Source organism: Nyctibius grandis, chromosome 5 (genome assembly GCF_013368605.1).
Source record: "Nyctibius grandis isolate bNycGra1 chromosome 5, bNycGra1.pri, whole genome shotgun sequence".
Classification (NCBI taxonomy): domain Eukaryota; kingdom Metazoa; phylum Chordata; class Aves; order Nyctibiiformes; family Nyctibiidae; genus Nyctibius; species Nyctibius grandis.
Genome location: NC_090662.1, coordinates 64,269,910 through 64,283,484, shown reverse-complemented (window position 1 = coordinate 64,283,484; position 13,575 = coordinate 64,269,910). Strand labels below are relative to the sequence as shown.

The window sequence follows — 13,575 nt, the reverse complement described above, 5'->3', positions numbered from 1 at the left end:
CAGCTCTAAGGGCTTCTGGAAGAAATTGTCCAACTGCAACAGTAGCTTTGGTTCAAAGGAGTATAGACTTAAGCAGCTGCATTTTAGCACCTGAATTTGAATGATAGATCTCTCGGTCATTTATAGCTGCAGTATTTTGATTTGCAGAATTCACGGTAGAAACAGTTATAATGGTTGGAAAGAAAATTTTGGGATGTATGATGGAATATTTTAAATGAGTTTTCTTGATTCTGTTTAATCTTTCCTAAATAGTTTTAGAGTTTGGGGGGTTTTGTTTGTTTTACATCCAATACTGATGGAACCTGAAAAAACCTTCCAAAACTTTTAAACGTACAGTTTGTGTTCATGGACTGACAAAATATAAGCAGTCTGGGGAATGGATTGTACCTTGTAATTCATTGAAAGCAGTCTTTGCTCAGCAAATGAATGCTACCTGAAAAAATCTTGGTGATTTTTTTTTTTTTACTTTCCCCTACTTATCTCCTTTCAGTCCCTGTCAAAGTCCTGACTTGATTTGTTTTTATTTACAGTATTTAGCAAAGATACATATGATAAACAAATTTCAAACCAATAATAATTTTGTATTATTTGTATTATCTCCAAAGAGATACTGTAAGAGGCCTGAGTTCTTAATTTTTTGCAGGAAATTATAGCATCAGCTTTAAACACTAGGTCTCCCTTGAGATGTTCCAGTCTGACTGGTCAGTCGTTTCTGGTTGCCTCTGAAAATTGTATCTAAAGCTTTCTTCCCTAATTTGCTAGGTCACAAATCACTGGGAGCATTATGTAAGGGTATGCTAATTTTGCCAGTCCTATCACAAGGGCTGTCTTCTATCCTGCAGGTTGTGAGCACTGGTCATGGTAATGAATCTGGGTAAAAAGTGATCCATGAGAAAGAGAGGAGGAGGAAAACACTAAAGAAAATCTGGTGATGAGCGTCAGCCCTGCTGGTGGTTTGCTGTTTGTGAATTGAAATGTTTTCTCTTCTGCAGGGGTGTGCGGACTGATTGTTCCTCAGGAAGACATGCCATTTTGTGATACAGGAATCTGTCCAGATATCATAATGAACCCTCATGGCTTCCCATCGCGTATGACGGTTAGTGGTTGTGTCACAATTAAAGAGACAGTGTCTCTCAATAGGGAAAGTAAAGTAGATTAGCCAGAAGAAACAAAAAAAAAAGTTTGAAACATTGTTTAGCTGAGAAGATTCTCCAGTCATCATGCCATGCACTTGCTGTCCTATAAGTATACAGCCTTCTGGTTTGCATGTTTTGAAACATCCTGTTGTAAAAGGAGTAGGGATGCAGGCTGTGCATCATTCTCATTTTGTTCTATATCAAGCTAATAGGAAAGCAACTGAATACCTCACTTGCACCCTTTCTGTTTGAGAATTTCTTCCTTTCCCTCTTCCTTCCCTACTGCCTATGGCCACTAAACTGACTGGGGCAGACTGTGAGGGGAAGGGTGGTGAGGAGTTTCAGTAATAGTTCTAGGCCTATATAACTTCATAGATTACACATGCCTCCTTGGAACTGATGCAAGTCTTGAACCTGTGCTGCAGGGTCACACTGAATACCTCACAGCCGGGCCTTTATATGGGACCTCCACTGGTTACTTTGTACAGCCTCTTATCTTTTCTTCTTTATTAGCTTCTTCCCTTCAGTTCCCCTGGCTGCACTGTAGTGTGTCAATCTCTGAGGCTGTCTCCCAGAGCAGAAGGCCACACTGGATCCTGCTCATTTTCCAGACAACTGGAAAAAATGGAGCTGCCTGACTCTGGATCTTAAAGGTGTTCCTAGACCCTGCAATGAGTCCAGTTTTCTCCCCTTCACACAGGAGTATTCCCTGTTCTTGGGCTGCTTCCACTCCTCCCATTGCATGCAATAACCCAGGCTGCCATCTCAGACACTTTGCCTGGCTAACTTGTGCTGTGACTGATCCAGAGGTATAACCGTACCAGTGAGCAGGCTGTTAACTCTGCTTTTCTTTGCACAGGTAGGAAAGTTAATTGAGCTCCTGGCTGGAAAGGCTGGCGTCCTTGATGGCAGATTTCACTATGGAACAGCTTTTGGAGGCAGTAAAGTTAAGGATGTGTGTGAAGATCTTATTCGCCATGGTTATAACTACCTAGGGAAGGACTACGTAACATCTGGTATCACTGGGTAAGAATCTGCTGTATAGATTTAGACATTTCAGGGGAGTGGGGAAATCCTGTGAGACGCATCTGAAAACTCTTCTCATGTCTCAGAGCTCAGGAACCTTCTCTTATTTGCAAACCACTCTGTGAGATGGAGGGAAGGGGCTGAAGAATGGTGCACTGCTTTTTTTTTTTTCTTAGAAGTATTTTGTGGTTCCACATTTTAAGAATCACTAGTATTTGTGTGGCTGTAATGTGAATGGCCCTTGTAGTACATAGGAAAATCTCCCAACTTCTACTGCATAACAAAAAAGGTAAAATCAAGGTTTTCCTTCTGAGAGATTGTAAGAAATTTCAAGTTTGTGTTGGCAGCAAATCTTATATATGCTTGGAATCAGATAAGCATTTTCATATCAACTTTAACAATACTGCAAAATGTGGATTTGGCAGGTGTCTGTTCCTTGGGAATATTTTGTGTGTGCTCCTTTTTTCTTTTTTTTTTCTTCTTTCAATTACACAATGATTCAGTCTTGCATAATACTCTAATCTGCAAATTTCCTGCTGTGTTGATCGGACTGGCTTCTGAGACATGGAGTTCAAAGGACGTAAGATAGTTTAGGAACAGGAAAAGGCCATATGGCTCCACATGCCAGCCCTTCCAAAACGTATCTTAATTCTACCTTCCTGCTATTTTTATTATCCTCCTAGTCCCCTTCTTCTCAAGGAACAAGTTTAGTCTATCTTGTAAGGTTTTTTTAATACTTATTTTAATTGCTTTTCCTACCAGCTTGTTCCACATGTCGTTTCTCTTTTTGTTTCAGTGTTTTCCTTACCCACTCCATATTCCATAATTCGTATATCAAGTGTCCTGGTGTTTGAAACACTTTCTGTTGTTACATCGTGGTAACTTTTAACAAATCTGACTAATCTTGTTTCCTAAGGAGAATAAAATCATTTAGCCCTAAAAATCCCCTGTCCCCAAACTTCAACTTTGTAGTACCCTATTTAGAGACTTTGCTTTAGGGTACGGGTATTCTTCCAAGAAAATTGCACGTGCTTTATATTTGTTACAAAATTTGAAGGCAGATTTCATAACAATATGGAAGTTTGCAAATTCTAATCATCTAGTTAAGTTTTATTATTTTCTTCAATAGGCAGCTTTTGGAATAACACTGCATCACGTCAGTAATTACTCTGAATGGGAGGTGCAATGCTGTTGTCTCCTACTTGTTTTTACATTGCACATACATTTTTTTAAAAATAAATCAGTGGCAGAGCTGAGTTTATCTGTGTTAAATCTGGTCATTCTTAGTGCTGAAGGTGGTAGCTGGGAAATGACTGAGTGCTTTCAACTGTTGCTTTCTTGTCTTTAGTCGCTTAAGCTGTTATTACAGTTGGGGGTGTTTTAAACACAGAAATCTTTAGCCATTACTCCAGCTTACAGAATGGAGCCACACCCTCCGTACTGCTTACGGATGCTCTCAAGCTGATGCAGGTGTCTAAACATGCATCTCAAGAGCCCTTTTACCCTGCTCATCTGAGCCCCCAGCACCAGCCTGGGCAGTGATTTTTGTCCCATGGGTACAGCTGCTGAGCAGTGCTGCAGGGGCCCTGCACTGATGCACAGCCACTAAGGGAGGGCTTTCACCCGTCTGGGTCTTGCGTTGTGCTTTGAAGTGGTGCGCAGGGGGAATGAATGGATGGGAAGACTGTCAAGCTCATAGTGTGCTGGTGCTAAGCGATTCTTGCAAATGCAATTTCCTTAAACTGCTCCTATAAAAATGATGTTTTGAGCATTTATGCTGCATGTATTTGTTTACATATATGCTTACCTTTGTTTTGTGTGTGAATGATGTAAAGTGAAGGAATGTAAATAGAAATATCTTAAGTCACTCTCCAGAGTCTGACACATTTACAGTCTTTATCACTTGCTGATGTCACTGTTGAAACACTCCTGCACAGACAGAGGAGGGACTTAACATAGAACAGCTGAAGCAGGTACCTGCAGCTAAAGCATCGTGTTTGCACAGTGTATGGCCAGAGTTCAGGAGCCTGTTCCTCGCTAGGGTGGGTACAGCAGTACGTGGTGCTGGAAGTGTACTGCTCTCGTGTTCAGAAGGGTTCCCTGTGGGGTTTTCAGACTGATTGCCCTGAAAGCCCAAACGCGTTTTTCTAGCACTCGGAATCCTCAAATTGTTTCAAATTCCTCCTGTGCACAACACTCTTGTCTCTCTTAAGGTAAATATATGCTAACTGTGGATATTATTTTTGTTTTGTTTTGGTTTTTTATTCCTTCAGGGAACCTTTGGAAGCATATATCTATTTTGGCCCTGTGTATTACCAGAAACTGAAGCACATGGTGTTGGATAAAATGCATGCAAGAGCTCGAGGACCCAGAGCAGTGCTCACCAGGTATTGTTACCGGCTAAGCACAAAATTCTTAGTGTACATTCAGAAGTGTGCCCAGCTGACTGACGAGTATAAAACAAAGTGTGTTTACCTTCTGATACTTGACACAAAATGCTGTTGCCTGTTAATGCACTGTTACAGACTAAAAACTCTCACAGTAGACTGTGGCAGAAGGTGTGCTCTATGCAGTCCAAAACTGAGTTAGCTTCTCAGACTTGTGTTAGCAGTTGGTAAAAATACCATCTGCTGATTCACAGTGCGCACTTTGGTCCTTTCCTTTCACATTGCCCATATCATAGGTATTTTAGGAGGTTTTTTTTTCTTTAACCTTTGTACTTTTACAAAATTGGGTATGAGTAGAAGGAAGAAATTTAATATTTCAGCATCCTTTGGTATTCAGCAGGTTAATATTGACGTGGCCCATAACCCATGACCTGTCAAGGCAAAGCAAATACATTGGCCCTAGTGTAGTACAAACAAGCATGAGAACAATGTGCATCCCTGCTTTTAAAAGTAATCCTGTAACAGCTTCCACCATGGAATTTGGCTGTCATTGTCTTGAAATGCATTTTATTATATAACAAATGTACTTTAACTGACAGAGCAAAGCTGTATTTCCATATGGAATAAGGCAGAAGACTTGAGTTCCTTGAATGTCACTGATTCTAGATATTGTTCTGATTAGACTTTGTAGAATTGCAAAGCAGCACTTTGTCAGCACAGTCAAAAACCGCCAGGATGTTGCCCTCTGAATTGGTATTTGTTAAATGAAATGCAATACTTAATTTATTTTGCCATGAGTAGTTGACAATTAATTTAAAACATAGTTCTATATATGATGTTGCCTAGATACCCAGTCCTGCTAAATCTTTTTAATAGATAAACTGCTTTTAGTTTTCCTTACAAGAGATCAATATAAGTTTTCTGCATGTGTAGTTGTTTTGATGGACATTGTCAGAGCTGCCACCTGCGTGTCTTCTGAATTTATAAGATTATATGCTGGTTCCTATTATACTGCAAGGGAGTAATGTGATGACACTGGTCTGCGCTCGGGGGCTGTGGGAGCATGGTACGCCCTCCTCCTTCAGGCAGTGCTTTTCCAGGTAATACTCCACCTCTTGGAGATCAGTGTTTCAGCCAACGACTCCATTTCGAGTTAGCCACTGGTTTTCTGAAACAGGCACAAGGGAGATCTGCTGAGACCTACCAGGCCTGCTCTTATTCATGGGGGTAGACTTATTTACCTCCACTGGCCAATGAAACAAGGAACACGGCCATAAAGCTGAACCCACTGCTCTTTCAGAAAATGCAGAATTAGTGCCAATAAATTCTTAATGTGCTTAAAAGCACTGAAGTTAATTGTTTTATGCTTTTTTCTAAATGCAGCAGTTAAATAGTATGAAGACCACTTGGCTTTTTTTTTAAAAAAGAATCGCTGCATTTTATTTAGCACTTACGAATTTTAAGAACTTTCTATTTTTTTTAATATGAAAAATATCTCTTTTTAATGATATTCCCAATCTTATTTTCAGGAGTCTGCTTTGTTTTCAGAATGTTATATTTAGAATGAAGAATGGAAGGAGTTGCCCAGGGCAACAGGTGCAGTGTACGTGTGTAAAGAGGGAAAGGGGAAACACAAATGCTTTATAAATACTGTTTTAACATTTTAAACAACTCGTGGTGTGAGGAATTTTCAAACTCATGTGAGCGGAAAGAAAAATCCGAAAGATTCTTTTCAAAGGCCCAATCTCAATATTGATATTTTTGGTACTTTAGAAAACTGCTTTTTAGGGAGGGGGGATTTTGTTTGTTTTGTTTTTTTTTTTAATGAGGTCATCTTAACAGTCAGTGGGAGTGAAACACTTAAGAGCTTAAGACTCAAGTTGGGGTTTTAGGTTTTGGGAGGCTTTTTGTGTTTTGTTTCGGTTTGTTTTGTTTTAAATGGGTTTTCAGCTGCCTTAGAAATCTTCATCCTGTATCTGCTGGAACATCCATGGCATATCAACTCTAAAAGGGGTGGAGTTGAGACCCTATCATTTTTCAATATCTTTTATCTTTCCTTAATTTGATTGAGACTTTATTGGGGCTCACATTTATGAAACTATTTTGATATTTTATCCTGTGGAACAGCACCTGGTGAAACTTCTGAAAGTGGGCTTATGTGTTAACTAATATTATAGAAATCAGTTGGTAAAGGGAATTCAGGCACTTCTAGCACCGCAGCAAATGCCTGTATCTGTGGAGGCCCCAACTGCTTTTAACATCTGCTTCTTGGGACTTCAGATGAGAAACTGCATTCATCACAGGGTTAGTCCTTTAAAACAGCATCTGAACAGTGATGGTGCCATCATCTGGGGAGGGGGCCCTAGGGAGTTTGATCATGATGTAAACAACTTCTATCCCTTCTCCCAACAGTGGGAAAAATAGAAGGTTATATGAATGAAAAGGACAATTTGAATTACAAGCAGATTAGTTTTGAGGTTCCAGTGGGGTCACAATAAGGGAAACTACTTCCCCCTAAAAACAAATACAACTTGCATCTTTAGAAGATGTTTTGGTCTGGTAATTAGGTGTATTTTATTATAGTTGTTACAAAAGATTATTAGATGTTGAAGGCTTTTAAAATTCTTTTCTCTGAGTCACAATAAGTTGGCATAAACTTATTTTTAATATATGTAGTATGCTTAACAAATTTGGTTGTTTGAAACAATATAAACAAAACATACTCCAAAAGTTATGGGTCAGATCTGTCATTGGGTATTCTAGGTGGATTACACTGCTGCAGGTATCAGAAACAGCACATACGCATGGGGTTTCACTGAGCAGCAAAGCCTCTTATGATTGCCAATAACATTTTTTATTCCTTCTCTTTGCTGTCATGCTTCAGGGAATATACTAAGATTGAAGTATTTAATAAAATGTGTGCAATGTATTAATGCTTCAGGAATCTGAGATTGTTTTTGCTTCACAGTTTACTCTAATATTTGCAACCTAAGTACTACTGCATTGTGCTAGCACATGAGAGTAGAACTGAAACTGTATGAAACTGCAGGATGACAAACAAGACATTAAAAGTTTTGACTGTCCAAAGAAAAAATGGCTTAAACAGCCATAGTATTGTTAAATAATGCATTGTACCTTGCCTTTTTACCTCCAGATCTTTAGCGTATACTTATATTGCCTTGTTAAAACTTTCCTCTAGCACCATAAGGACGGGAAGTCTTTCCAGACAAGAAATGAGAGTTTGGTGTTGAGGAACTAGAGAACCAGGAACCTATACAATACAAAAATTAGCCTGTTGTCAGACGTGAAGAAAAAATAAACTAGATAAGTGTTACTTAAAAAAAAAAAAAGTATTTCAATAATGAGTTAGTAATATGTGTACTACTTGTTTGCTGCTTTGTTTTGGTATTCTCTCCCAGACCAAAAATGATTTTATTTTAAGAATTTAGTCTTACTTAGCTGTAGTTCAGCTGAAACATTAGCTTGATGATTCATTCATTAGCTGCTGAATATTGTTTCATTTAGTTAGCTACAAACTATAATGAATGTCTCATCAAAAAAGGAGTACTAAATCTGTGTCCAGATCATCTTGGATACTGTTCAGTCTTTTTTTTTTTTCATTTATTCAGCTACTTTCTATGAGATAAAGAGCTGTGGTCTGATACTGTAGTTGTTACTCACAGAACTACATCATATTACTAGTGCAGAAGCAAAGAAGATTTGCTTCAACTTGAATAACAAACACGTTTGTGAGATCAGCAACTCTGATTTGTAAAAAACTGTTGTCCGTTCATCCTGTACTGTTTGTACAGTTTGAAGACAGGCATTCCTAGAGTTGTAAAGTGTATGTTCTGGAATACTTACTACATTTTTCAAATATTTATTTCAAAGGCAACCCACTGAAGGTCGATCCCGTGATGGTGGTTTACGTCTTGGAGAGATGGAACGGGATTGTTTAATAGGTTATGGAGCCAGCATGCTTCTGTTGGAGAGACTGATGATTTCAAGTGATGCCTTTGAAGTGGATGTTTGTGGGCAGTGTGGCTTGCTGGGGTACTCTGGCTGGTAAGTTGTCTATTTTTGAAAAAAGGAAACTAGCTGTGTCAATGTCCTTGATTCTTCTGACATCAGAAATGAGATTATGAGCTAGGCTAGTCACAGATCTTGCTGATACTCTCACATGTTGAACCTCACAAGGCTGAAGAGAGAGAGTGGGCACAGAAGAACGGGAGAAGAAATCGACGTTATCTGCTTGCTTATTCTCTAGCTATGGAGTTCATAATCACATGCATACTGCTTTCTTTCACTGTGCCCCTCCCAAACACCTTTTGCTTTCTAGTCTTGTAAAACAAGGAGCTCCTCTTCAAAGCATCGGACAAACACACCAGCGCCACATTGGAGCCTGAGACACAAGCAGCTGCTGGGTTGGAATTCAGCTGGCTTCTGACCGACTGCCTTGTTCCTAAGAAACGTATCTCTAGACTAACTAATGGTCTTGCTGTCTTACTCGGGGTCCTAAGCCAGTACTGAGTTTTATCTCCTGCAAACAAACTGGTTTTCCATGTAGGGGAAGCATAAAACTGGATGTCAAAAATATGTGGAGCTCACCATGTATAATACTATGGACTTTGCTCTTAACCATCTTTTCTCTACAGTAATTTTGAGATGTTAGATTTAAAGTTGTGCTGTAGCATGGTGGAAATACTTGTTGGAAGATAGGGAAGCTTCTTTTTATGTTCTTCAGAGGTGAGGGAAATGTTTTGCTTTAGCTTGGTTTTGTTTTAGCCAGGCAGAAAAACAGACTTGTGAGACCAATAGGAATTTATGAGATACAAAGTTCTTGCCAGCTCTGTGAAAACAGGTGACCTGGAATCCCATGACTAAGGGAGGAAAAAATCAACACTGCAAGTTCAAGTTACAAGTTACTCTAATATTTATGTCAGGGGAAGATGGGGAGTTGGAAGGAGGAGGAGAGAGATTAATTTCTAAATACCTCAAAAGAACATTGTCGGAAACTTGCCGCATCTTGGATATTGATACCAATCTATTGGGAGATGCAGGAAATTGGACTTTATTCACTTCAGTGCTTTGAGAGTGATTTTTCCATGATATAATGAAGTAGGAAAGTAAGGTGTGTTCTCAGTTTGTAGATGTGTAAAAGTGACGGCTACCATTTCTGCCCTTGGTCAGACCTTTCTTCTGAAGCATGTGGCTTCTGGCCAGAAACAGAACATCATGTTTGTCTGCTCGTAGCAGCAGCAGTTCTGCACCATGTGGAGCAGAAGTTCAGACAGAGATAGGTAAACACATGTGAAATCCAGAGGAGAGACGAGGCCTACTCTGTGCATCTTGTTGTGGTTGGTGATTTTTAGTTGGGCGTTGTCCTGCTGTCTTTTGTGCAGTAAGTATTTTTGAGTGTCCTGTTTTTCTTGAGCGTGTGTGTGTACACTGTATGTAACAAGTGAGGCCTTTTTCTGATCCAGGTCTCTTAAAAACTACTGCAATGCAAATAACAGTTGAAGGAAGTTGTCTGAAAGTAAGGACATGCCATAAGTCAAACAACCAACCACTTCTAACTGGAAAGCACTGCCTTAAAAAAACCTCGTGTACAGATGTAGCTCAATTTTTTTTTTATAAGACCTTGGCTTTCAGAGCAGTCCTTGAAGATTTTCAGAGACCACAAGAAGTGAGGATGCCTTGAAGAAAATTAGGAATTTGAACTTCATAAATAGTATTACATTTTATTTTTAAGGTGTGGTTAATATATTTTGTATTTTGAAGTTTGTAACAAAGTTTAGTAACTCTAAGTAACTGTGAAAGAAACCACTCTCTGAGGCAGAGCCAGACATTCTTGCAATCTGATTCTATGAAAAGCTGTCTGATGTGTGAGAGTCACCAATAAGAGGTAGTTTCTGCTAAATGATATGCTGTGTCTACCAGCAGCTGAAGCAAGTGGCCCTATAATGAGCATCACGGTAGAGACTAAGTCATTAAGAGAAACTTCCAAACTGGGCTTTTCAGTGATTCTGGCATTAAGAAGACATTGCTGCAAGAAACCTTTTAGAAATATATTGTTTGGTGGTTAACATTAAGGGCACTTGTCTTAAGGAAGATGAGCCATTCCTCCAAGACAAGGACTAGCCACTGGGTATGTTTTTCTGCAAGATAGTAACAGCAGATCAGTGTTGGGGACAGAAGTGGTACTTTCGCGGGGGAAGGGAACTGTTGTGGCAGTGACACAATTTGTCCCCGTAAAAAATACAGTTGAAACTTACTGTGACATACCAGTTTTAGGCAAATTTTCTAACTTTGCTGTTGTACAGGTGATCAGGGGCAGGACTCCACTGAATGCAATGAGCAAAATTTGGTCCTTTTTTGATGATAAGTTACTCCGATCCCTAGAGTCTGAGCATTTTAAAATATACATGAAGAAAAATTATGTTTCTGGTCCAGATTCAGCCTTGGCACAGTTGCCTTTTCCTGTCCAGTTTAGTGACAATTCTAGTACCAAATGGTCTTTCAAGTACTTCAGTTTCTGTGATCTCTGTTGGACAGAGCTTTGTGCTGTGTGCTTACTGCACCTTAACCTTTCTGGGTGATCCTCATCCAAGTACAAAGCAGGCCCAGCATGGTGTAGCATCGAGCCTAGGTGTAGTGAGTAGTCTCTGCTCCTCAGTCCCTAGTAGCTGTAATCAGATGCCAGACATCTGCTCATAGAAGAAAAGTTGTGCCTCTTCAGGCTTGCAGGGCTTCTTCTGTTGAGAGCAATTGCTTGCTGTGTTAACATCAGAAAATGGCTTCTGTTTAGGTTACTTCCTCCCACCATAAAAATGTATCTATCCCTATAAATTTGGACTAGGGGAGTAGTTATAAACCTGCGGTTGAGGTGTATTCTGTTTTAAAGGCATGCTAGCTGTAACATTTCCCCTATGTAACAGTGTCTACAGGAGAAGCCTGTGCCAGGGAAACACCTAGTTCAGTCTATTACCTTCTTCCTGCCTATAGTCAGATTTAGACAAAGCCAAAGCAATTTACTGGGAATAAGTGAAGCTTCATTCCTCATCATGAACTGCAGAAATGTAATCAAGGCTTCTGTACTATTGGTTGAAAGCTTTCTTGGTTTAAAAAAAAAAAGACAAAATAAATACCCCAAGAATGGAGCATGTGGAGGTCAAGGCAACCACAGTTTTCTTGGAAAAAAAAAAACAGCTCTTCAACATGCTCTTTAAGTATGCCTGTAAAAGAGAAGTATCAGAGTCTGAAAAAGTAACTGGCAGACTAATGCCAACTCTCATAACCAAGAACCTTATTAACACTAACCAACTTTATTGGACATGTCCCATTGACTTCCACGTGCTCTAGGTCAAGTTCACTGGTAACAGAAACAAGTGACTAAGCATTGGTTTTATTGTAGATGTTGACTCTTAGCCTCATTCTGTACCACAGAAGGATGTAGGAATTTTGCTAATTCTTCCTTAATTGGATCTTCAGGCTGTTATGACTTTATGCCAGAAATATAAATTTGAAACACAGGAGCCAAAGAAGAGCTTTGTTAGACCATTAGGGAAGTGCTGAGTCACTCTGTGTTCCCAAAGGCCTGTCTTTCTCAACTCTCCATATCCAGAAGATGGAATATACAGGAGAAAGAGGAAATAGGGAGCTTGGAAACTGATACTTGTAAGAAAGATTCTTAATTTCCTTTGTGTGTACACAAAGTTTGAAATGAAAGAATTTAAACAGTTGCTACCACCACTGAATTTGAGTCCCGATACTGGAAAGATGGTTGAGTGACCAGCCTATCTATTCCTGATATGGTCAAGAATGTATCTATATGACAAAAAATCCCTTTCCCCCAGAATTTTTAGAAGATTATTTGAGTAAAGAGTGCAAAGAATATGTGTTAAAGCAGTTTTACTCGTTTCCTGTCTTGACTAAAGCTTTGGCTGTTCACACAGAAAGATGTAAGATGTGAGATGCCTTTTTTCTGGAATATGAACTGATTTGAGACATTGTAGGGTGAAATTGCTATGAGGAAAACACCTAAGCATGAACCTTCTTTCTTCCTGCCTCTTTTTTGTGACATATATATAAGACAGAAACTGGACCATGTTTTCAGAAGTACTTAGCTTTGTTCGCCTCCTTTCTGTCATTATGCAATGATGAATTTGTGTTGGCAGTTATGTGAGTGGTGAAGAAGTCAGTCCTGTTAGCTACTGGGCATTTTGATTCTTCTCCAAGAAAAGTGCAGGTTTAGCATTAAGCTCCTGTTGACTTCAGTCAGATTATTTAAGGGCTTAAAGTTATGACTTGCTTAAGCGCTAAAATGTGTCTCAAGCACTTGGCTCTTTCTAGGACTGAGCCTAGTGTTTAAATGCAGGTGGACAAAGAAACCAGTGGATAGTGGCAACTGTTCTTTTCTGCAGAGCTTAATTTATGCACCAACTCTGACTTTCTTTTTGTTTGTTTCCCTAGGTGCCACTACTGCAAATCATCATGTCACGTGTCTTCTCTGCGCATACCTTATGCCTGTAAACTCTTGTTCCAAGAACTGCAGTCAATGAACATCATACCTAGGCTAAAACTAGCTAAGTACAATGAATGAACAAGATGAAAAAGATGGAAGAAAATACTTTACAGAAATCAAAATCCAGCATATATAACTGGAAGATTTTTTTGGTGAACAGGAATAACTCTAAAACCTGAGCGGGTAGAAGGGAAGTGTAAGAAATCTTTCTTACATATCCTACCTGTTTTTAAGTTGACAGGGGAGACTCTGTCACTAGAGTACACTAGGAGCAGTTCTGAAAGCCTTGATTAGTTTGAGTGAACAGGACATGTGGGAATTGTGGAATAAGGCCATGATCCAGTAAAGCACTTGCATCACTTCAAACAAGCCCGTACTTGGTTTTGAAAAGTGCATTGCTGGACTAGGGCTTGAGCTGAGCTAAATGCGCCTCTTATTCATAGAGGTTAAAAATGTTTTCCAGACCAGTGGAATATGAAAGGCTAATAAATGTTTTAAATAA

At 39.4% G+C, this 13,575-nt stretch overlaps 1 protein-coding gene across 1 annotated transcript in view; it reads left to right on the top strand.

The window, feature by feature from the left end:
• POLR3B (RNA polymerase III subunit B) overlaps window positions 1–13,575 on the top strand; it is an 80,442-nt gene extending 66,867 nt beyond the window's left edge. The window contains exons 24-28 of the mRNA XM_068400808.1: window positions 993–1,096; window positions 1,996–2,162; window positions 4,436–4,549; window positions 8,441–8,614; window positions 13,022–13,575. Of these exons, the coding sequence (XP_068256909.1) occupies window positions 993–1,096; window positions 1,996–2,162; window positions 4,436–4,549; window positions 8,441–8,614; window positions 13,022–13,151 (689 nt within the window). The 3' untranslated portion in view covers window positions 13,152–13,575. The remainder of the gene's footprint in view (window positions 1–992; window positions 1,097–1,995; window positions 2,163–4,435; window positions 4,550–8,440; window positions 8,615–13,021) is intronic.